The sequence below is a fragment of the Homalodisca vitripennis genome, chromosome 1, assembly GCF_021130785.1.
Source record: "Homalodisca vitripennis isolate AUS2020 chromosome 1, UT_GWSS_2.1, whole genome shotgun sequence".
NCBI classification, from domain to species: Eukaryota; Metazoa; Arthropoda; class Insecta; order Hemiptera; family Cicadellidae; genus Homalodisca; species Homalodisca vitripennis.
Genome location: NC_060207.1, coordinates 119,362,269 through 119,387,366, shown reverse-complemented (window position 1 = coordinate 119,387,366; position 25,098 = coordinate 119,362,269). Strand labels below are relative to the sequence as shown.

General features: G+C 33.1%; 1 protein-coding gene across 1 annotated transcript in view; it reads left to right on the top strand.

Annotated features, from left to right (window-relative positions):
- The first annotated feature begins 6,295 nt into the window (after positions 1 to 6,295).
- LOC124370488 (prostaglandin reductase 1-like) overlaps positions 6,296 to 25,098 on the top strand; it is a 35,246-nt gene continuing 16,443 nt past the window's right edge. Inside the window, 3 exon segments of the mRNA XM_046828785.1 lie at positions 6,296 to 6,415; positions 19,706 to 19,824; positions 20,945 to 20,990. Of these exon segments, the coding sequence (XP_046684741.1) occupies positions 19,719 to 19,824; positions 20,945 to 20,990 (152 nt within the window). The 5' untranslated portion in view covers positions 6,296 to 6,415; positions 19,706 to 19,718.

Genomic DNA, 25,098 nt, shown 5'->3' with positions numbered 1-25,098 from the left:
TCTCTTTAGTCACTAATTTAGACAAAGTTTTGTACTGCAATTTAACATGTAAGTTATGATTGTTTCTAGCATACGTTATGTACAACTCGTTTTTCCTGTTTACTAAATTAATTAGATCATAAGTAATCCAAGGATTTCGGTTTTTTAAATTTCCCCTTGTTTTTCTTTAGCACACATGACCTATCATAACAATTATTATATATCCTGTAAAATTCTGATACACTTTCATCAACATCATTACAGTTATGCACATTGCCCCAGTCAGCAAATTTTAGTTGACGACTCAGCATATTTTCATTCAAGACCTTATAAAATTTATTTAGAAATCCCTGACCATGTTCATGTAATTTATTTATTGCAATACCCACAGTCACGGCGTAGTGATCGGTTATACCCAATATTTCTACATTACATTTAAAACATATCTGCTTTGAGTTTCTAATTAAAACGTGTGTGTGTGTGTGTGTGTGTGTGCATGCGTGTGCGCGCGCGTGTGTGTGTTGTGTGTGTGTGTGTTAATGTTACAAATAAATATATTCACAATCTAATACAAAATCCAGTCTGGAATTAAAAATTTAGCGTTTTGCAAAATGTACGAGTATATTGAACTTCAAACCATTTTCAAATGTACTTCAAAATATTACTCAGACGCACTCATTTCTGTCATTTAAAATAAACATTTTACTTAAAACACTTTATTAAGATATAAATTGTTGACATATAATTCTGAGTAACTCCATCTGCAGCAACCTCTAAGACTGCTGTACAGTCATTGGGAGAGGGCTTTTTTCTGGGTTGTTTCTGGTTGTACCTACCATACCATTTTAATGTTGAGATACATCTATATGAATGATCTATCTTATCAATATAAAGGAACAAGGCAGACTTTACTTGATTTCTTTATGACAATCAATTCTCATATCCTGTTGTAAGATTGTGAATATCATACATATAAAAGTTAATATGATACAAATACATATGTTCAAAAATTAATAAAAAAAATCCATTCTGGAAATCTTGCGAAAGTGTATTGAACTCCTAACCATTTTCAAATGTACTTAAGATGGTGTGGTAGGTACCATAAACACGCCCTCACCCACTTCCCCGTCTCTCTCCAGTGACTGTATAGCAGTCTTAGAGATCATAAAATGCGAGTTCCAACAACAACACACTCAGGATTATTAGTGTCAACAATTTATGTGAGTGTGTGTGTGTGTGTTTTCTGAAAAACCATAATAATAGTTTTGTCAAATACAGGAAAACTAAATGTTTTCAACCATAACGTTATTGTAAAGTCAGAATTCCACTTTCATTTAACAAAAGAAATACATTCCTCTTGAACTACAAAGGAAATGCATTAATGAAATACACACTTGAATCAAGTTCTTAATGTGAGCAGATAATTAAGGTACATTTCCTGTGAATTTGATGGATTAAATTCCACAAATTGTACATAACTATTGGCAGATTTACACAATTCGGAGGCCGTCGCACCTTGGCTTTCAGGAGCCCCTTGTCTGCAGTTAAATACCACTTTTTTATTTACCCATAGGAAAGAATTTCAATAAATAAGACTTGTATAATCTAAAACACGTTTATTAATAACTGACACTAAAGCTATGCAATGGGAATTTTTATCAATTAAATCTTAATGACATAAAGAGAATACAATTTTATAAAATGTTTTTAATAATCTATTGAAAATAATAGCAGTAATAATTTAAAGATAATAAACTTGTAAGAAACTTCAGCTTATTCTTAATATTTACATTTTGTAGAGCAAAGACTAAATACATTTTTATGGCTTTTTGAACAGCAAAAGTATCTATCAGTTTGTCGTACCCGATATTTTTCAAAAAGCCACTTTCAATATAGGGAATTGCTAAGTCTATGAAAGTGGCAAAAACTATATATTTCCCGCGACATAATTTTGGCACTGTCGTAGCACTGACTTCTGCACAGTGCTATGTCCAGACCATAGATCATTCAATAATTCATAAAACGTCTCTTTCAAGTATCTGCAATGGAAGTCTGCTTTGTGTGACTTGATGGGAATAAAGCCAAAACATCTTTCAACTAAAGATCTATCAATTCTTAAAATCAGGTGTGACGTATCAACTGGTCTGTGTGTCTCAAATCGAGTATTGAGTCCACAGAAAAATATCGTGCTTCTTTAGCTTCATCACTTAGAGAGTTTATTTTCGGTCTTTAGCAATGAGGGTGAATGTTGTCCCTGTGTTAGTACCGCACAGTCTGACCGCTAGATCGCATGAGCATCGTCGTTTTCCGTTTACTGCCGTTCCTGCGATAACGAAGCCCGCTGGTCCATTCCCCCTCCTCAATCCTCCCGAACCTTAGATTTGGTCATTTATGTTGTAGCAGGGCATTAATTTACGTTTTGCAAGCGTTATTTTAGAAATTCATTACAAATATTTGTTATACTTAATCAATAAAATATTTGGTATTGCTGTCTTAATATTCTGAATTTTTTTATACACTAATAAATATGTACACATCTTGTCATGTATTAGTTTTATGAGATTGAAAGTGTAGCTTTAACATTTGTAACCAAAAGCTTGTTCGACAAAATGATGCTATCAATTTGAAATAAACAATGTTTATGCTTGTTTGAATCTTTGTATGTTTCAAAATTATTAAGAAATAACGGCGATGTTTTACGAGAATATCACATATATAACCAGAACTCGGAGAAGGTGAGCAGTTACTGTAACACCTTTGTCCTAGCAGAGGGTTGATACTGGTCCTGTAGGGTTATACAGGTTAATCCAATGTATAGAGAATTGTTATTATGACAGCCACAGTACATATTTTTAAACTACGTCAAGAGGTTTAATTTCCCTTGTGTATTATTTGGAAGGCCTAGATTTCACATGTGCTGTGATCTCGATTTCTTATAGTTTCAATTTTATTGTATACTTCTAAAACTTTTGAATGGCCGCTATCTTGAAATCTTAAGGGTTATGGAACAGTAGCTTTGAATTGCGTAAACATTTTGTCTCAATTCAAATTTATACTGTGAAATATACCAGATCGAAATTTAGCACAAATGCTAATGGGATCAACCTTGAAACTTTCTATTGATTCTGACTAGCTAAAAAAACTTTTCCAAGGTATAACAAAAAAGTTGGACTGGCTATGCATTTTCAGATTCTATGTGTGATTTTAAGCTACAAATGAACAATTTTTCCATTTCCATTATGTTTAACAGCTATATACCATTTTGTTTTTTTTATTAAAACAATTTTATCTTTGTTATCATCTTTACGATTCTTACTAAACTTGGTAAACGGGTTTATGTCAGAATGTATTATATGAAAAAATAATATTTTGAAATTATTTTTAATATTTTCAAAATGGCAGTAAAAACAACTGTATCTTTGTTATCTTTACGATTGCCACACAACTTTGGTAAACGGGTTCATGTCAGAAAATAGTATATGAGAAAAAATATTTGTTATCAGTTTGAATATTCTCTAAATGGAGGTCATTTAATTTTTTATGAAATATATAATAAACAACTGTTTTCATCAAAGTGTTAAAAGACACAAGTTTTTAAAATACTTTTCATTTTGAAGGTTAACGCATTTGTAAAAACCAGTTAAATAATAACTATGGAAGATTTCGTATTACACATGCAAACTAAATAGGCCATAATTTTACAGTATTTGAAAAGCTGTTATTAAATCATTATAGAATATAAATAAATAAATCCATTTAGAATAGAATATTAAAGGCTATGGATTTATAATAAGAAAATTGACAATAATATGTAATTAAAATGCAATGTGGAAACTGACTATTGAACCTTTAACATCTAACAAACAGTTATTTGCCATAACATTGCCAATTGCATACTGATCTTAGAAACGTGTTAATTTGACGTGAGTTAAAAGCGTTTTTGAGTCTTATAAAATTTTGAGAAAAACTATAGTTTATGAGATATGTCATAAAACGAAAATCAAATGGTCACCGTTTAGAAAATATTAAAAACATTTAAATTGAAAACAAATTTTAAAACTTTTTTGATGTAATACTTTTTGTCCTGGACCTGTTTCCAACATTCTGTAACAATCGTAAAAATAACAACAAAGATATAATTGTTTCAATAAAGAAAAACAAAATGGGTTGGTGGTTGCCTGGAGAGTGCTGACCAATGAGCAGATGTTTATGGGTATACAAAGTACTATTAGTAGAAATAGTGTTCAAAGGAAAGTGACGATCGCCGGCAAAGTAGTGGCATCATGCAACCCATGGTGCACTCAATACTTTTGCTGTGTGTGTGAACCGAAAAGATTAACATGAAAACTGAATTGCCTTTAGAAGATATACTGTGGTTAATTATTGTAACGGTATTTGAGCGAGCTTATAGAGCAGGCCATGTAGGCCTACCAGACCTTATCAGAGGCCATGCTAACATCCAGCACAACTACAACCGAACACATTCTTAGAGTAGCATAATCTATTAGTTTTAGACGACTCTTCCAAGCTGGACTGCTACTGAGTGGCCTTTGAAATCTAAACTTCTCAGTCTGATTGATACCAACCAGTTGTGAGAGCAGACGGGTTAGAAGGGGCCTCTCAAACAGATTTTGTTTATTCTCTACGGGATTTCTTTTTAAACCAGTGGCCTTTTAGTTGGTGAAATTCGACATAATTTAAAGTAAACAGTTCTAATTTATTTAAAAGATTTACATTGATATTCCCGGGAATACGCATTAAATCCCGCGACTTCCGTGGAGCCACTGCCTTACCTTACACTACAGTGAAAGTTATTGGGAAATTATTGGAAGCTGTAAGTTTTTAGGAAAGAGGTTGTACTTTCCGGCTTCGGGACCAGGACAACTTTTACGCCAGCTGCAGTACCGTCAATGAACAGGGCCTCTCGCATTTCGATAGGCTATGTCTGACGTCTGTTTCCGCTTCTTCCCGCGCAAGTAGCTAGCTCTCGTGAAATCTACTTTGTCGGACTGCATTTAAATGGATATTTCAAAATCCATTTAGAATAGAATATTAAAAGCTATGGATTTATAATAAGAAAATTGACAATAATATTCTGCAAAGCATAGAATATCCATCTCGCTCCACTTTTTGAAAGTGCGACTCAATACAAGTTCTTTTTTATATGTATTCTGTAAAAATACATATCTTCAGCAGTTTTTCTTTGGCCCTGTTTATAAGATAATACTAAATTTCTTATTTAAATGTCTCCTACTCTTCGTGAATTGATCAACAATGTATATTTTTCCTGTCTTTACATTCATAGATATATAATTAGACTGTTAGAAAATTTATTTCAACCGAAAAGCGATTATAACACGTTAAATCGTTATTATATTTTATTAAGGTAGTATGTTTGTTTTCATCATAGAAGAATGTAAAATGTTATATAATTGACCAAATCACGTAAATTGACCTCGTTGTCAAGTTTTGAGGTCTGATCATTTCATTGTAATTTTAAATATTTTGTTCATTAAGAGGTGATTTGAATGGCTCGAAGTATGAAACGTATTAGCATAACATTCTATACATATATTTTAATTCACAATTTACGTTTAAAAGTGCCCTTGAACTTACAATAAAACTACAGTACACGTTATTATAGGACTAAACAGAGACATAGCGAGGAAATTAATTGATGGAGGGGTAAGAGTGGGCAAAGGAACTCGGCTTGTTACAGTGGTGCGTGAAGAGCAAGTACGATCCTGCTGGAGTCTCTACACGCGCAGTACAGTGTATAGCCGATTGAAAATTCGAAGGCAAGAGGCGTCTTAAAAAAAAAATAAACACAGAATCTGTATAGATAGTTTATTTTCTATTTAAACAACGTTATATGTTAGGTATAGTTTGTCTGGTGGGATTGACACAATTTTGACTTTTGAACATTTTTTCGGTAACATTTGTATCTTTGTTGGAAAAAATTAACTCGTGTTTAAAAAAAAGTCAATCTCTCCGGTCATATTTCAAATACCTATCATCGTGATTTTAAAATGGCCCAAAATAAGTACTTCAAATGCCTACAACCCCACTTGGTTGGTGTAAAAAAAGTCTATTTCTGTCTTTAGGGGCTTCTTCAAAAATTGTGAATGTTAACTTTACCCAAGCGGAAATCGATTGCAACACATTAATATCAGAGTTTGGAGTAGGCACAGCTCTCAGTTACTAATCTCGTTATGAACGTTCAATATTATTTTTATTCTTTACTCTATGATAAGTAGTTGCTGCAAGGTATGACGTCAAGTATTCAGTTTTAATCAGCTATATTATCATCATACTTACATAATGTGTCGCAACCTAGTTCAAGGCGACCCTTAGATTCTAATAAGGCCTTACCTGCTTCTTACTTTTGGTATCAGCTATCATTATTCTGTCTCTTGCTGCTAGACGCATCGGCTAGGTAAGTATTAGATCAGGTCAGCTGTTACTTTAGCCCTACAGCGAAATACTATGTATTTTATAATAATCTTTTGTCTCCTATTATATGTTTTACAAAGCTTTTTCAAAAGTATATATATACTTTTGCCTTTGTGCAGAGGTTCACTAAATTGTTTATAGATTCTACATATAATATGCTGAACCGTAGAATGTTTTTTGCAATCTGTATATTCCATAAATTATGAAAATATGACAAAAAAGTTAAGAACACATTTTTAAGTCACTGAAAAACCAAAGAAAAAATCCTTTATTTCAGATAAAACGAGTAAAAGTTTTTTTTTTAATTATTCCAAGATATATAATTTTAAAATGTACTTGTTTCTATAGAAACATTTTGATTTTCAAATATTAGTTTTTTTACTGTATTGGTATTTTGAAACATTATAAAATTACTAAAACTGTCACTTTTATTATAAACATATATAAAAAATCTGAAATAATGTATATTGCTTATAAACTTATTTTTATGTAGTAAATTAAGAGTGCAACAAATTAATATGATTTAATTGTTATAAATTGCAAAACCTAAAAAATAGTCTTGAAAACTTACAGTACCAAAAAGTGCTTAAAAAGTTGTAAATTCAACAACACATAGAGCATTTTCAGAATAATCTTGTTATAATTTTAAGATATTCATATCGTAGCAAAGTTTCTGGGGGCAGTGTATGATAAACGGATCCAGTTTTCATATAGCTTATTACAATCATCGATACTTTATATATCGAATAACAAAAGTCACGTGTTTCAAAGTAATAGAAATAGTTAAAACAACTACGTAATTCCATGAATAATGAAAACCTGTAATCATTAATCAAATGAAAAATTAAGACAGGAGACAGGAAAATGTCATTTAAATAGTAAAGAAACCATATCAACGAAACACGCATCTTGAAACCGAGAAAGACACAGTAAATCATCCCTTAGTGTTACTTTAACTTTCTAAATTTAACTTTCTTTATTATTTAAAAGAGAAAATTGAGTTTAAAATATGAAAATTTGTCAACAGTTGGTGCAGGTGATTTAGTTAATGTTCAAATTAATTACTATTTGTTGATTACATCAATGGGTATAATAATAAAACATAGTTTGATAATTATTTTGATATAAGAAACCGGGTCCGCTTATCGTACTCTATCCTTTTATGCTAAAAAAATGTATATTTAAAAAAGTTAAATCTTAAAAAATGACTCAATTTATTAACAACACCTTACATGTATAAATAAAGTCATACTTAATTCGCTATTCTAAAATTTGCTGGAATCTGTAGATTAGTACTTTACTGGTCATCCTATACTTAAATTAATTGATGAATTAAAAAATAAACCACAACTTTAAAAGCTAACAAACTAGTATAGTATGTCACAGTTATTTTAAAACTATCTGGTATAAATAATACTATACCGTAGTCTTTTTTTAATTTACAGTCAATAAAAATATATACTGAACCATAGGATTTCAGACTTAACAGGCACACCAAACAATAAACAACACAGATATACTCGATAGTTCTTTTGTCGGGAAATTTAATAACGAACAAAATAGTTGCCTTTTAATCATTGAACTGGGAGTTATTTTTTCCTCAGATGGCAGGCCATTTTTGAGTGTTTTGTACCCCTAATTTAAACATAAAAATACATGATGATTGCTGATTGACAATTATTACTAAGATAGTCAAACGAGAGAACAGATCATACATAGGCTTTTGTGTAGTATAAATAACATTACTAAAAACTGTTGTGTATTGGACATACAAATAAAATAATATTAGTCGGATTTGTTTCCTGTACACTATAAGTCCTACATAAAAACACGTAATTGACCATGGTTGATCCAGAAACTGAAATTTTTATTGTGGAAATTTTGAAGTACAAAAAATAATAAACACGTATAGAATTTTTCAAGGTTACTGAATTTTGTCAATGCAACTATTCATCTGCTAGGAATCGTAACTTTGACTAATTATTGTACTTTTTCTTTTACTATCCGTATACAAATAAAGAACTCACAGTTAGGTGTTATATATGAAAATGAAAGTTCAGAAATCCTGTCTTTTCATTGATTTATGCTATGCTTAGATAAAATGCAATTATAAACATTAGCTCATAAATTATAGGAGAATCGTACACGGTCGTTGGAAACCCGATGGTTGCCACCTCACAATCAACAATAATAGTAGGAATTCCAAAGAACGGCACTTCAAGAGTTACTGCCGAGAGACATGTGTACTGGCACATCATTTTAGATAATTTATTCATTTAGTATTTTATTTAAAATATATTAAGCTAGCCCAATGTTCCAAATTTATCATATACAACTACGTTAAATTGTAAAACGTAGTCGTTGTTGTTTTACGTTGTCTTAGTAAAAGTGTTCATAATTAAACACAGAAACACACTATTTATATATAAGATAAAATATTGATAATGATTAAAACAATAATTAATCAAATTTATCACACACACACACACACACACACACACACACACACACACACACACACACACACACACACACACACACACACACACACACACACACACACACACACACACACACACACACACACACACTTGACTAGACAAAAATGGTTCCCAAAACCATTCACCGTAGAAATAGGAGGCGCAACTCTGACGTCAACAAGAGCTCTACGCTATCTAGGAGTAATGATTGATGAGAAGCTATCCTATCGTGAACACCTCGAAAGTGCATGCAAGAAAGCCAGCAAGACCGTATCCAACCTATCAAGGATCTTGGCAAACTCGATAGGACCACGAACCAGGAAAAGACGAGTCCTGCTTGAGGTAGTTCACTCTGTACTGCTTTATGGAGCAGAAATATGGGCGGACGTCTTGAAGCAGAAAACATATCGGCGAAAGGTAGCAGCGGTGCAGCGGAGAGGCGCTCTCAGGGTTGCCTGCGCATACCGCACCGTCTCCGAAGCAGCAGTATTGGTAATTGCAGGAGCTGCGCCTATCGACTTATTGGCGTTTGAGAGAGCCAAGCTCTACAACGCTAAAGAAAATTGTGACAACTACACGGAGGCAAAAACAAGAATAAAAAACGAGACGCAACAAGAGTGGCAGAACCGATGGACGTCGGGGGATACAGGCAGATGGACGGAGCGCCTCATTCCGAACATCGATGTCTGGGTCTCTCGGAAGCACGGGGACACGGACTTCTTCCTGACCCAGTTATTGACGGGACACGGGCAGTTCAATGCTTATCTTTTCAAGATGGGCCTGCACACCACACCGACGTGCAAATACTGCCCTGACAAAATTGACAACGTCGAACACACATTCTTCGAGTGTGCTCGGTGGATTGACTGTAGAAGCACCACTGAAGAGATCATAGGCACCAGGCTCTCCCCCTCAAGCCTGGTGGCCTATATGATCAAAAAAGAAGAAAATTGGTCAGCTGTTGAAGCTTACGCACAGCGCCTCCTGAAAGCTAAAATTGCAGAAAGGGACCAGTAACCTGGAGTAGGCGTTGCAAGACGCAGCACGGACTGGATTGATGTAATGCTAACGCGGTTCCAATCCAGTCCCCCCCGTAGATGGTACGGGGAGAGGATTGTTTTTTTTAGTGGGTAGGCCTGCCAGTCTGACAGGAATCCCACACTACCCCCACGTATATCTGCCGGAAGATGGACGGTGGAGTTTAGCGATGGTGGTGTCTTTGGAAGATCTTTTTTCAAACCTCTATAGAAAAAAAAAAAAAAAAAAAAACACACACACACACAGGGAGAGAGCGGTCAGCGAATACACTTGATTGGCGCCGGCGCTTAAATAGTGTTTCGTAAAGAATTTGCCTTTTTTAAGGCTACCTTATTGCTATAACAAGTAAGGTCTCAAGTCTTCTCGTATACGAACAGTATTATAGATCATAATAATGAAAATAGTAATATTCGCCGTCTAAAATTTTTCTAAAACATTTTCTCATTCTCCATCACTCCTGGGCATGCAGCGTTCCCTGCAAGTTGCGGGGGTTTACTTTACGCCACTGATTGTAACACCTTAGTATCAGAGATTGCGTTGGGTGCAGCTCTTTGTTTCTTATCTTGTTATGAACGCCCATCAACATTATTTTTAATCTTTACTCTATGATAAGTTACTGCTGCAAGGAATGACGGCCACCGTCAGACCACCGTAAAGTTAGCGTCACTTAGTCGTCAAGACCATGAAGTTATCGCCTCTTTGTATTCTGTGCGTAAATGTAGCAGTTCTGAGTTTGAAGGCACTTCCAATAATTAAAAAAAACTAGACTAAAATGTATAAAACTGACAATACAAAATCTTTCGTTCTCCAAATCTACACAGTTTTTCTTATTGAAATTTTGCACAAAGGTACCCCCTTAGTTGTTTAATAAAACAAAACCATATATATATATATATATATATATATATATATATATATATATATATATATATATATATATATATATATATATATTATGCGTCAACTGTCTTATAGTACAACCAATGTCTGCTAATAAGGTTTTATTATACAACTAACAGGGCACCTTTATGCAAAATTTCAATAAGATAAACTGTGTATATTTGCAGAACGAGCGATTCTTTATACTACGTTTTAAACTATTTAGTCGTTTTTTAATTATTGCAAGCACCTTTAAACTAAGGAATGCTACATTTAAGTTCAGATTACAAAGAGACGATAACTTCACTGTCTGGACTGGACAACAAAGTCAACTAGTCAGTTAATAGTTAGGTCAACTGCCCATAGTAGTCGACTAGTCGGTTGATTTGACTAGTCGTAATTGTCAGTAATATGAGTTACATTGCGTCTAATATATATATGTATATACAGCCGCATTTTCAATATACTGTAGCATTTTGCTAAAGTTTAGGCCTATACTTGAAACATTGAAGATTGGTAAATTTAGTCTACTGACGACTAGTTATTTATACATTAAAGTAAAGATGTAGGCTAATCTTGTTCATTTGCTGCTAATGAAAACGTTCAGATATCACGACAGTAACCTGTAAATTAATTGACTAGTTTATTTCAGTATAAATTTAGTAGTTAGTTTTCTATGTACCTAAGTTTATAAATCTTACCATTAAAAGCATAAGATAGGTATTTTAAAGAAAATGCTCAAGTTTTTAACACGGTACGTTGCATTCACATCATTTGTTTGAATGATATTATTTTTATTTCGTATTAGAATGAAAAACAATATTTTATTAACATGTTTTGGGACAAGTCTACTCCTTCTATCATTTGGCACTTGTTAGGTAATTGAAAAATTCGTTTAGAAGGGACTGGCGTTGCTAGCAAACGTTCATACTTTTTGCAAGTAATAAATATCTGAAATTGTATTTTTTTATGTCTCACAGTGAGGGAGAGGGTTTTTTTATCTATCAGCTAAAGGAAGTTCCAAATAGTGTTGAACTATAAGAGCAAATAGAGCTGACGACTAGAATTATCATTGCAACAATAGACTTTTTTCATGTAAAGACAAGAAAAACTAGTAGAGTAATTTTCACGACTGGTCTAGCCGGTGTTTGAATGTAGTCGACTAGTCACTAGTTGGTTATAATAAGTAGTTATAAGTACATCACTAGTATATTCAGAGTTGTTTGTAACCAACTGTATAATCACCATTCCCCTGTAAGATGTGTCGTAACTTGGTTCAAGGCCACACTAGGGTTCTAAGTTCTAAATGGCCTTGTATGATTCTGGTTATCATCATTCCGTCCGTAACTGTGAGAGGTGTCGGCTGAGTAAGCATATTAGATCAGGTCAGCTGTTACTTTAGCCTTACAGTGAAGTCTTATGTTAAGTGAATGTTATACATTAAGTCTTTTATAACAATCTTTTTATTTTTAATTATAAGTTTTACAAAGCTCTTTTAACCCTAGGTGCTAAACTAAAAAATTGCCAAATGAGCTGGCTGATAGTTGTTATTTTATAGAAAGACGGAACTCGCTTACCGTTTTCCAAATTTCAAAAGACGCTTAGGCCTATATAAAAGTAATAAATAACAGTAGAAGTGGCAATCAGAATTTCCTTGGATGGCAGGTCAGGCCGATTTTGCCGTTTTGCAGACGTTCACTAAATTGTTTACAGATTGCACATAATATGCTAAAACTACAGAGTGTTGTATATTTTTGAAAGCTGTATACTCCATAGATTATGAAAATTGTACAAAAACATTTAAAACAAGTTTGTAAGATACAAATCGAAGAAGAAATCCTTTTTTTTATGTCACATAAAAATAGTATAAAACGTTTCTAATTATCCAAGATAGGCATATAACAGTTTAGAAATTTGTTTCTACAGAAACATTTTGTTTTTTGAAATAATGTATAAGTGTTTTTACTATGGTGGTATTAACTGAAATGTAAAAAATACTATAATTATCGTGTAGAGTACAATAAGTAGACCCGGTTTTTTATATCGAAACTATTAAATGAAATTGAATTATTATACCCATTGATATAATCAACCAATACAGATACAGTAATTTAAACAATAACTAAATCATCTGCACCAACTGTACACTCAGCTTCGTGTTCTAAACACAATTTGTTCCATGAGTGACTTCTTTTAAATAAAAGAGAGAGTTCACTTTAGAAAACTATACAAAATAACACTTGCAGTTTATTTACTGTGTCTTTATTGGTTTAACCTTGTTTTTTTTCCTTTAACCTTGTCATAGTTTTATAGTTTGATTAATGGTTATGGTTTCTTTATTATTTATGACAATTCATAATTGTTTAAACTATTTCTATTAATTTGTAACATGTTGTGTTTAATTTAGTATTTTAGATATGTTAATATCGATTGTCAGTTCTGTTATTCATATGTAAAGTATCGATGATTGTAATAAGCAATATAAAAACCAGGTCCGCTTATCGTACTGTACACAAATTGTCACTTTAGTTTTAAACATTTTTAGAAAATATTAAATCATGTACGAGATTGCTTACAAATAACTTATTTTTATGTAGGAAATTAAGAATCCAACAATTTAATATGGAACGTTGTTTGAATTGTTACAAATTGCAAAACCTAGTGTTAAAAACTCATGTGGTATTTACAGCACCAAAAATGCTGAAAAAGTAGTAAATTCAAGAACATCATAAATTTTCAAAATAACCTTGTTAGAATTTCAAGATATACATATTGTAGTACATTTTCAGCTAAAAACAAAAAATTATATATTTGTTATATTTATTTCAATCCGAAAGGTACCTACTACAAAACATTAAATCTGAGAAATTACTAATGTTATTAATGCCTTACAAGTATAAAGTCATAATTGGTTTTTACTTCTTCTAAAATCTGCTTGAATCTGTAGATTAGTAATTTACTGGTCATCTTGGAGGTAAACTAATTGATAAATGGAAGATGAAGGCATTGATGAAATAAAACATAAACTACACATTTGAAAACTAACAAACTATCAAGTTATTTCATAATCACTTTTAGGCTATCTGGTATAAATAATACCATAATCAATTTTTTATTTACGGTTAATACAAATATATATTGAATATCAGATTTGAACAGGCGCATCAAACTATAAAGAACTCAGAAACACTCAGTAGTTCTCATGTGGGTTATTCAATAACCAACAAAATGGTTGTGTTTTAACCCTCGAACTGGGAGTAAGTTTTTCCTCATATGGCAGGCCATTTTTGAGTGTTTTGTACCCGTACTTTAAACATTTTGTACATAATACATTTTTACTATAGACCTATAATATGAAATACAGTTTTTTTCAGGAAAATGTGGAGATGATTATGGTATAAAAACATTACGCATAAACCATAAAAAAAAAACAACTAAATTTTCTTTTAACCTCTTAACGCCCACTGTGCCAAATTTGTCACATACCCATTTTATGCATGTAGTATAGTGTCAGAATGAAAATTACAACCTTAAATGCCCATTGTGACACATATGGAACTATTTTCAATAATTTTACTGTACTGTGCTGTTGCCTGGTGGCAGTTATGTGAACTACAGCCAGTGAGCAGATCTACCATACACAGTAAACACCAATTCTTCATAACCTCTAAGTCTTCATACCTGTATTTAGCAGAAAAAAAGTAAGTACCCTTTTATATAAAATATGGTCTAGTTTTACATAGTTAACTGAAAGTGTGTTACAGTAGTTTTAGTTCATAAAATATGTCTAGTTTATGTTTTATGATGCTTTTTAGGTTTGTGCCAAATTTGTCACATTGGGCACAACTGTAAAAACTGCAGTTTTTCAGTTCGTCCCAAAAATGGCACATTGGGCATTAAAGTCAACCTACAAGCTTTTTGTACAACAATGTTTATTTTTGTCAGATGTCACATTGTCGACTAAGAAGACATAACAACACAACTTCGCTTTTACCCCCCGATGACAGTGAAGACAGTTTGGTGGATGACTCAGATGAGGATCCAGATTACACCCCTGGCCGTGACAAAAAGAACAAGTTAGCCTTATTTTGTAAGTTTATTTATACCATTAATTCCATAATTAACTTAGTTAGGCTCATACTTACTAATCTAAAATTTATATTCAATACTAATAGGCCTATGTTCTGTTTATTATATGTCTTTTCTTGTTATGACAGCACCATTTTTAATGCACACGGTTAGGATAATTCAGATTATGTTACACTAGGCTGTATAGAAAATTGTTTCAGCGGTGCTGTTATATACTAGTAAAGACCTCAATATGTTATTTATTTTAGTGTGAAATACATACTTTTTTGTGGTTTGAAAAAAAGCAAGGCAACAGCGAGTTTGTTTTGTTTCAGTGAACAATGCAGCGAGCTCCAGTGATGTCACAGATGAAGACGAAGAGAACATCCCTTCAACGTCTACAGCCACAAAAAAAGAAGATTCCAAAAAAACCAGCACCTGCTTGGAATGAAGTGAATCCAGATAACAGTTGAGAAACCTTCTCCGCCAATGCTAGAATTAAGTAACGAACATGTACTTCAGTCTCCAGTTGACTACTTCAAAGATTTTTTTGACAATGACCTTTTAACTTTGATTGCTACTCAGTCAAACTTGTATAGTGTCCAAAAAAAAATCCGAATAAACCCTTGAATACCTCAGAGAAGGAAGTAGAGCAGTTTATAGGCATTTGCATCTACATGAGCATTTATGGTCTACCTAGGAGTAGGATGTATTGGAATGGAAATACACGAGTAGAAAAGGTTGCACATGTTATGTCACGTAACAGATGGGAGGAACTGAAGGCCAACTTGCACTTCAATAACAATGATCACATGCCATTACAGAATGATCCAAACAAAGATAGGCTATTTAAAATCCGCCCACTAGTTGATGCTCTTCAAAACAAATTCAAAAACACATATCCTATTGAGGAACAAATGCTCTGTGTTGATGAACAGATTGTGCCCTTCAAAGGCACATCTTTACTAAAACAGTACAACCCGATGAAACCCCACAAGTGGGGATACAAACTGTTTGTACTTTGTGACAGCAAGGGTCTGATTCACAATTTTGAGATCTACACTGGTCGCATACTACCTGCTACTTCCCTACCTGACATTGGAGCTAGTTCAAATGTTGTTTTACGACTGGTTGAACACTTGCCTCGTAATGAAAACAAATTCTTAATCTATTTTGATAACTGGTACTCATCACCAGCTCTCTTAGTGACTCTAGCAAATATTGGTTTCCAATCCCTCGGAGACCATTCGACTAGGACGATTTCCAGGCTTGTTGTTTTCATCTGACCAAGAAATGAAAAAGAAAGGCCGTGGGTCTTATGAGGAAAAAGAGGCAACAATTGATGGGGTAAAAATTAGGGCTGTAAAATGGTTAGACAATCGAGGGGTGTCTCTTGCGTCAACTTTTGAGTCTGCTTGCCCTATCAACACTGTGCAACGCTTTGACTCTAAAGGTCGTGAGCAGATTGATGTCACTTGCCCTAAAATCGTTACAACATACAATAAGTTCATGGGGGGGAGTGGACCTTCTAGATGGACTTATCAGCTACTACCGAATTAATCTAAGATCTCGGAAGTTTTATTTGAGGTTTTTCTTCCACTTTGTTGACGTAAGTATTGTCAATGGATGGCTTCTCTTCAGACGAGACTGTCAACATAATGGAATTGCTAAGCAGGGAGTAATGGATTTGCTAGCTTTCCGGTGTGAGGTGGCCGAGTCTCTTTGTAACTTAGGAGCTGACCAATAAAAAGAGGAAGGCCATCAACAGACAGGGTAGAGAACGAATTTTCAAAGAAAAAGAAGAAAGGTCCATGTGTCAATATCCCTATACCAGATGTTAGAAAAGATGGAGTTGGACATTGGCCATCTGTTGTCGAAGATAGGCAGAGATGCAAGCATCCCTTCTGCAAGCAGAAATCATCCATTATGTGTGAAAAGTGTAAAAGTTCACCTCTGCCTAAACAAAGGAAAGAACTGTTTTGTGGATTTCCACTTGTAAGGTGCTCCTTATACTGTGTAGTAATGTGTTTTACTTATAATTCTAAAATATACTGTAATTATGAAGCAATATACTATTAGTTTTTCTTATGTCCTGTTTACTTTCTCTAAAGTGCACTATTTTCTCTATTGCCCAATGTGCCAGATTTGGCACTTACTTACCCAAAATTTGGTTAAATAGTAAATTTAAAAATCTGAAAAAAATTACAGGTCATCTAAGTACCATTTAAAGTAACTTTTAGCATAAAATAATTTTTTTTATATACTGCATCATGTAGTGGGCATTAAGAGGTTAAGTGGCAGGACTGCCCCTGGTAAAGTGTGATAATAATATAATCTGAGAAGTAAATTTATTCTTCATTTTGTCTAGTTTTCTTCTGAAGAAAAATTATATTTAAAAACCACAAATAGTTCACGAAAGATTATATATTTATTACTATGGGTACGTTTATTTCCGTTTTTTTAAGTTACCAAGAAATAATATTCTTACACTAAATGTTTAAACATATACAAAAATTTAGAGATTTATATGAACTACAAAACAATAAATGAATTAATAACCAATTTCTAACTTTTTTATATTTGAAAAGTTGTGGTACATACCTAAATTTATTACTATGGCTAAGATGATATATCACTAATTTTTAAAATGGCGAGATGAAGGCAATCTTTCTTGTAAGATTTATGACGTCATTGTGAAATCACTGTTGCTAAAACAGCAAAACAAATTTCACCACCAATAGTGATGGTAGTGTTGATTTATGTACTATATGAACTATGTCAAAACATGTGCGTGTCAGATCGACATTATAATGTCGATTACCACTTATAAAACGATTTAGATCAACATTATAGTCAATTGCCAGTTTGAGGGTTAAACAGCTGTGTAATGATGACTGCAATGTAATGAAAACTGTTTTGTGTCAGATGTAAAAACAAAATAATTGTTCGTTTGTTTTCCGATTGACGAAGCAAACCTTTGTTTGTTTGTAATTTTTGAAATAAAGATATAATTACAAAAATCTGTTGCATGGAACCCCTACATAAAGATACATAGATAACTATAGTTGTTCCAGAAACATAACTTTTCATTGGACAACTTTGTAGTCTCTACAAAAAATAATACATGTGAAATTTTTAAGTTACAGATTTTCATCAATGCAACTATTCAACTAGTGAGAATAGAGACTTTAACTAAGTATTGTACTTTTCCTTTTTCTTTTACTATCCGTAGACAAATAAAGAACGGACAGTTAGGTTTTATATAGAAAATGAAAGTTCAGAATCTTCTCTTTTCTTTGATTTATGCTATGCGATTAAATATAGTTACAAACATTAAATCTTGTTTTAAAGTAGAATATATTATGGTTGTCTGAAAACCGATGGTTACCACCTCACAAACAATAAACAATTGTTTAAATTCTGATGAATGCTAAGTTAGCCCAACAAGGCATATGTACTAGCACATAATTTTAGGCCTTTACATTTAGTTTTTTTTTCAAATATATTAATCTGAATCAATGCTACAAATTTGATACATGATATGTAAAAGTGTTTATAATAAAACACAGAATATACGTTTTCCAGAAATGTACATTTATGTATAAAATCAAATATTTATAATAATTAAACAATTCTTCACCAAATGTTTGGTGTGTACAAATGTTTCTTGAGATTGAAGAATAACCAGAAGTCTCACATCGTGAGATTGATGAATAAGGGAGGTGCTCCATCTTTTTGATGTATTTCTGGCCAAAAACTAACGTTTTGCAGCAGTTAAAGAATTAGTTCCAGCAGAGAAAAGGAATTTTTTGGTGCAAAATTAAACTCAATGTTCAATTCCTGAAGATCTTCTGTAAAACATTATTCAGAGCACCAACTTGTGCCAGTCCTTTGACCCTCCAGTTTCTTTAGCCTTCACTAGTCCCATAATCCTGAAGAAAACGGCGTTCACTACTTTCTTCACCGATCGTTTTCCTCAGGAACACAAAGACGGCCAGGAATCTTTCTTTTACATACAAATCCTGTATCTACAAACTGTTGATACCATCTGCGAATTTTCCACCCATTCAGAGGTTCAATTTGGTACCTCAACCTGAAACATCTTTGCACTGTAATCACGGAATTGCACTTTGCAAATTGGAAAACACAAAATGATTTTTGCTGAAGAATAGCCATTTTAAACATATGACGGCTACCATGCAAAACAGAAGACAACTGACATCCAGCAGCAATTAATATGAACTAGACTATGTATGTGTTCTTTTCTCCAATACCCAAGCCAAAGCGCAGTGATCGTTAAGTTAGACAAAATAATAGTTGTAATATGTGTATTATTTTGAAACACCTGGTATTTTGATTCTTATTGGATTTTTTACATTTGAAAGTTTATTACATTTGACAGGTTCTTTCAATTAATGTTTCACAATTTAAGAGATCAAGATGGGAATTTTCTCAAATGTAGTGACAAGTGGGGTGTAGCCCCGAGGGATGTTTGAAATAAGTATAGGTCTTTATACCTAGACCATATATACCTAGAGACTGTAAGAATGTTCATGTAAAATGTTGGTACGATACGTTAAGTAATTTATGCATGAAAGCAAAGCAAAGAAACAAAGGCACTTTCGTATTTATATTATTATTAGGATATTTGAAATAAAGTTTGCATAAATTCTTTTAGACGTTCATCATTTTGAAAATACAATGTTATGTTTTATCCTAATTCAGTATATGGCTTAAAAAATGTTTGCAAAACTGTGTAAGTGATAAATGTTTCTTCTAAATTGAGATTAACTTATTATTGTTTCCAGATACATTGTTGACATGGTTAAAAACAAGAGATGGGTTTATGCTCATGAATTCAAAGGTGAACCAAAGAAATCAGACTTTGAACTACGGGAAGAAGACATTCCAGCACTAAAAGATGGAGGTAAATTGTTTTCTTAAACATATTTATATTGATATATGTCTGTTTTTTTTTGTTTTTTTTTTTAAAAAAAAAGAAGTTTTCTACTTACTCAGGTGACCACAACTCAAGAAGACACCAGTCAACTTGGAGACAAGGTCAGATGCCACCCTGGGAGAGGGCGATTGTAGGACCTATCTGCTCATTCTCAAACTCGGATGTAGTCTCCACCTTCTGTCATGTTCAGCATGAACCCACTTTGAGACAGCCCCAGAGGATTCATACCTAGAGATGCCACAGAACGACGGAAGCCTTTCATTCTCAGAGACCCCCTCATGACTAGGAACTCGATAAACAAACAATAAACAATAACAACACTGCAAACAATAAAACAATCACACTGTTGATTCTGCCAATGGAAGAAACAACTTGATAGCAATCCCAGACAGGTTTAGGGTTACACACAAAACACCTTTAATGCTGCCTGGCATTAAAAAGCTAATACAAAGATTCTCACAAACACATTCTAATGGCTGTTTTGCCAGAAAAACTGGGATAAGGGCTTAAAGAGGTCAGGTAATAGTAGCCAGGATAGCGTAGTAAGGACTACATATTGTTGGTGTTTCTCATAAAACACAGTCACCATAACCTCGCTTGTTGAGATTGTCTGTTTTCCATGGACTGACTTTTTCATTTAGTATGAGAAATCTATGTATGTCTCCTGCAACAATATTTTTCAATATTCACCTTCCTCATGATATTGGTCAAACAATCAAGAGCACAAGCCATTCTTTTCACCAATAAATTTGAAAAATAGAATTTTCATTAACATTTTGCAGTATTTTGATATTTATCTTTAACACAGGTTTTTCAGAGCTCATGCTTTATTCTGAATATTAATATAATATGTTTTATTGTTCAGGATATAATGGTCAAACACCCACCAGAGATTATTGAATACTCCTTAAGTAAACTAACACCTATTAATTACTCATGGCTTAATCAGATGTAGATTAGGTATAACACAGGATCTACATTTGATTAAGCCACGAGTAATTAATATAGAGGTATACTAAATGTTTTAAAAGCTGTAGTATTGAGATATAAGATTTTTGTTTAACTGTATGTTTAAATTCTGTTACAGAGGTACTGTTTGAGGCTGTCTACTTGAGTGTCGATCCATACATGAGGTAAGGTTGTTTTAATGATTATTTTCATTATTTTCAAACAGGTAATCAGCTGATAAGTCACATCAGCGATTATGAAACGAAATTACCTAACTTTCAGCCATATTCAACTGATGTAATGATATCGTTTCCTTCAAACAAGAAATTGTTGAAGCGTCAAAACGTGCTACCTGGGGAGAATTACGTCCTGTCTGGTTGTGCTCAATATTATGTGTTTCACTACAACAGGTTTTTACACTGAATCCAAAATTGAGAGCACTATCTTTTGGCTTTGTACAGTGTGAGTTCCCTTTGACCTTTTCTTGGTCTAAAAACTCAGCCCAACAACCAAGTGGTCGCTAAGGAAGAGCATAACCATTCTTTGCTATGCACTATGGCTTGATGAACACCAGTTTGAACAAAAGAGTAGACAATCAGAACGTAGTGAAGCTGTTTCAACGTTGTTTCATCTCTTCAGAAACAGATAGACAACAGATTTCGATTGTCACTATGTTACAGCATACTCAGAAGAAGATCAAGAGTTAACTCTCCCTTCCAGTAACATCCCAGCCAGTATAGGAGATTAATCTCAACTACGAAAACTTTCCTGGCTAAAAAGACCTTGATAGACTACAATACATCTATCTCCTTACACTGGTAATACTGTGTAAATGGTTGTATAATTGTAATGCAGTTAAAATGTTACCACATTCATTCTTTTATCATTTTTAATCACTACATAATATAATACTGTGCATTGGTTTGTGATACAAACTTAAATCAATCACAATAACTAACACAACTAACTATACACAATAGTTTAATAGTTCACTTTAATAGATTAGTGTTCAGTATAATCAATTTCGATATGCTAACTGTCATGTCTGAGATGTTTCGTATTAATTTAATGTACAGTAAGAAAATAATGGAATTATCGAGTAATTAAGCTTTAAACAGAGATATACAGGTTCCGTAAAAATTTTATTAGTGTGACGTAATGATGCTTTCTACACTATAAACATCTGGAAATACAATTCTGAGAAACTTTTTGGTTTAAATCTCAACTGGGCAAGGCACAATTAAAAATGAGTCAATAAAAGATAAGGTCAATTGCTGCATTCACAAACAAGGGAAGTCAGATAGTAGGCTCTTCAACTCTGGTTGTGTAATATTTATCTTAGATATGGTTACCACAGAGTTATTTTTATTTTCAATTATGTGTAATTTTTGTAAATTTACCTTGATCTCACCTTCACAGTATGAACTATAACACAAATATTGTCTTATTATCGTTATATAGGTAACAAAAATTTCATCAAGGGAAAGTGAAAAATAGGCCAAATGTTGTTTATGTGGGACAAAAACTCGTTAAGTTCAGTGTCTACATGAAAGAAGACAACAAAAGTGTCATCCACGTATCTCCACCAGATCCTCGGTTTGAACTGAGATGAAGCCAGGGCTATTTGGTCAAATTCTTCCATAAAGATATTAGCGAAAATGGGTGATAGAGGAGATCCCATCGCCATTCTCTCATCTTGACGGCAAATTTTACCCTCTAGTTCAAAATAGTTACATTGAGTGCATAGCTCTAACAGTTTTATAATTATGTTTATATATTATATTTTTTTTGTATTAGATTTTTTTTAAACAGGAGTTGAAATTTTTTTTATCAGATATTTCTTTTGTTTATGATGTTAAGTGTGATTCAGAATAAGAAAGTAAAAACAATTAGAAACACCAAGTTTAATAAATTAGGTTTATTAAAGACGCTTGATAATATGCATATTAAATATATGGTGATAATATTGATTGAATGTGTCAATAGATACTGGCTACTCAAAACAATGGATACTGGCTTTTGTAGGAAATAATGATGTTTGGCTCCTAATAGTAAAAATTGATAGTTTAAGTGGGCCCAAGATCTCTTGTGAATGATGTGACCAGTGTGGGCTGGAGACAGTGTAGTAACAGCTGTTTATGAGAACTGGAAAGCAGTGTAGGACAGGAATACTGTTGTGTCTAAACAGGATCCGTGTACTCATGATCAGTGTCGGGACACTTGTTTGTGAGAATTGGAGAGCAGTGTTAAATATTAGAATTTTAATTCTAAATATTGCTGAGATAACATTGTCTAGCGTGCACGGATTTTGCATTGACTTCTAGTTCCCTCATAACTTTACTTGCATGTGTAAAGGTAGCTTTCAGTTAGCAGCTGTGATCAGACGTTCGTTGTGGATTGCTTTCATTACATTAAAAGAGTATTCCTGTTTTTATATTAACAGTCTGTCCACTACACTCAGGATCTGTATGAACAGCTGTAAAGTTAGCAGCTTTAGATAACACAACGACCAGATTTGAGTTGGAAATATTTAAATAGAGATTTTACACTCACAGCATTGCAGCGTCTCATACTACTGTACCAATAGTTTTGATGACCAAATGGACCGTGGTGGTTATTCTTATTATTAATCTAGTTCGAGATGAACAGTAACTAGATGTCACTTCTACTGTTTCATCTATTGGCGAACATACACCTTTAACTGTATTTTAATTTCTTTTTATAGCATTTTCAAGTTTTACTATAAGCAATATCTTTATTATATGTAAATAATTAGATTAACAATATTCTTGACCCTTAAACTTTTTATACACATTTCTAAAGGTATTTTAATTAAACTTTATGTACTTTATTATTCAAGTGTACTTCTCATTGTTTTTTGTTTGTTTGGTTGAAGCAACTGTTATAGAATAGTACAACATTGTTGATGTTGTGTATATAATTGTAACTGTTTTTAGTTTTTCAAGTCTTAAGCCTGATCTTGTAGATCAAATCCCTGGAATTTGAGAGAAACAGAAATACACTGTTGTGATATCAAAACTATCTTAGGTGAGGAAGCAAATAGTTATAATAAAACAAGTTCAGAATTAGACTGAAATAATTGTAAAATCGAAACCACAAATGGTCAAAAGAGATGCAACTCAAGGTTCCGTATTGGGCTCAGTTTGTTTCTATTATTTACTTGAGATCTTCCGAACAACCTTGGAAATTAACTTGATCTTATCATGTATGCCGATGAATACTGTCCTGTTGACTGGCGGCAGTAACTCATCTGAGCTCTTCGACATTAACACATGCATCACAGTGAGCATGGCACAGTACTATTGTGACAACAGTGATCTTCTTTTAAAGACTCCTTTTTCCAAGATGAAATTTTTAGCATCTGGGTATCATATTGGATGAACATCTCTCTTGCAAGCTTCACATTGACAAGCTGTGTTCTACACTCATTTCCGCATTTTTTTATTTATTTATTTTTTACATTTATTTAACCAAATATTTACATACTTGCTATCTGCTTGAAACTGTAAAAACCATACAAGGCTTGTCCACAGTCTAAAAAAAAAAAAACTAAACTAGCACAATCAATCAATCAATCAATCAATCAATTCATTTATTGCCAAAAACATAACATGCATAGGCATTCGTCAAGAAAATTATAATATCCTAACTTAAAGTATAGACTACTGACAGATCAAACACAACAAGACCAAATCAATATAACAGGAGTGATCTACAATTTATTATCCTCAACGTATTCCCGGACACTGTAATATTCTCTCTCGAAATAAGAAATTTCTTCAGACGGTTTTGAAATTCCCTATCGTCCACAACAATTTTTCAAGCAGGATGGCAACGAGTTAAAAAGGCGGATGCAGGAGTAAAGACTTTGTTTTTCAAAAAAAGATGTTTTATGGCAGGGTAGGATCAGGTTGTTTTCTTTTTCTTTAGGGGAGTAATTATGGGCTGGATTAACGTTGACTGAAAAAAGGTGGGGATACTTTTTGTAAAAAGAAAGACACTGAAGGATATAAATGGATGGGAACGTAAGGATATTATTACTGCGAAAGTAACCTCTACAAGACTGGGAACGACTCAACTTGAAAAATAATCCGTATAGCTCTTTTCTGGAGACGAAAAACATATTGAGTTTTCTTACTCTCGTATCCCATATGAGACTCCATAGCAAAGGTAAGGATAAAAACAGCCATAGTAAGTAAGCAAAAGAATTTCCTCACTAGCAAAACAGGATAGTCTATACATCAAAAATATGCAGCTGCTTAGTTTTTTTTT